At 40.3% G+C, this 926-nt stretch overlaps 1 protein-coding gene across 1 annotated transcript in view; it reads right to left on the reverse strand.

Moving 5' to 3' along the window:
* Window positions 1-902: 902 nt before the first annotated feature.
* LOC122342299 (gastrula zinc finger protein XlCGF49.1-like) overlaps window positions 903-926 on the reverse strand; it is a 679-nt gene continuing 655 nt past the window's right edge. The window contains exon 2 of the mRNA XM_043236094.1: window positions 903-919. Coding sequence (XP_043092029.1) covers window positions 903-919 — 17 coding nt within the window. The remainder of the gene's footprint in view (window positions 920-926) is intronic.

A 926-nucleotide genomic window follows, 5' to 3' on the forward strand; every position in this document is an offset into this window, starting at 1 on the left:
GGACCCCCTGCAGTTTGCCTACAGAGCAAACAGGTCAGTGGATGATGCAGTCAATATGGGACAGCATTATGTTCTCTCCAGTGTGGATCCTCTTATGTTTTTTCAGGTTTCCTGACGTATTGAATCTCTTGTCGCAGTGTGAACACTTGTAAGGTTTCTCTCCAGCGTGGATCCTCTGGTGCCGACTCAAATGTCCAGCTGTAATAAAAGTCTTCTCACACTGGAAGCACATGTAGTCTCTCACACCAGTGTGTATCTTCTGGTGAACTTGTAAAGTCTGCAGTTTGGAAAAACTCTTTCCACACAAAGAACATGAATGTGGCTTCACATTTGAATGTACTTTCATATGCGCCTTCAGTCCTGAAGCCCGCAAAAACGTCTTTCCACATTGATCACATTCATACAGTTTCTCTCTGGTGTGGATGTTCATGTGGTTTTTAAAGTGTGATGATTGTCTGAAACTCTTCCCGCACTGATCACACGTGAACGGTCTCTCTCCGGTGTGGATCATCATGTGAATATTAAGATCACGTTTGCATTTCACACTCCTTCCACACTGAATGCAAGTGAAACTCTTCTCATTTCTTCTTTTCAGGAAATTTTTCTGCAAGAGAGTTTTTTCTCCAGTTTTGACATGATGTCCTTTCTCCTCTGTTAGACCTGAAAGGGTTACAGTATAAATAAATATTTTTCACTTTGGAGAAAGTCTTCCCTTTTATCTATTGTTCTTTTTCCTTACTTTCCTTTCCTTTTAAAAATTCAATGTATGTTTCTACTATAAACACTAAATCTGATGAAATACTGATAACCTTATTGCTCTTCAGCCTCAGTGATACAGAAACAAGACAAACACCAACCTGTTTGTTCTTCAGTGTGTTTCATTCTGCAGGGTTCTGGATCTCTCATGTTCTCTCTGTTTCTGCAGA

Source organism: Puntigrus tetrazona, chromosome 4 (genome assembly GCF_018831695.1).
Source record: "Puntigrus tetrazona isolate hp1 chromosome 4, ASM1883169v1, whole genome shotgun sequence".
Lineage (NCBI taxonomy): Eukaryota > Metazoa > Chordata > Actinopteri > Cypriniformes > Cyprinidae > Puntigrus > Puntigrus tetrazona.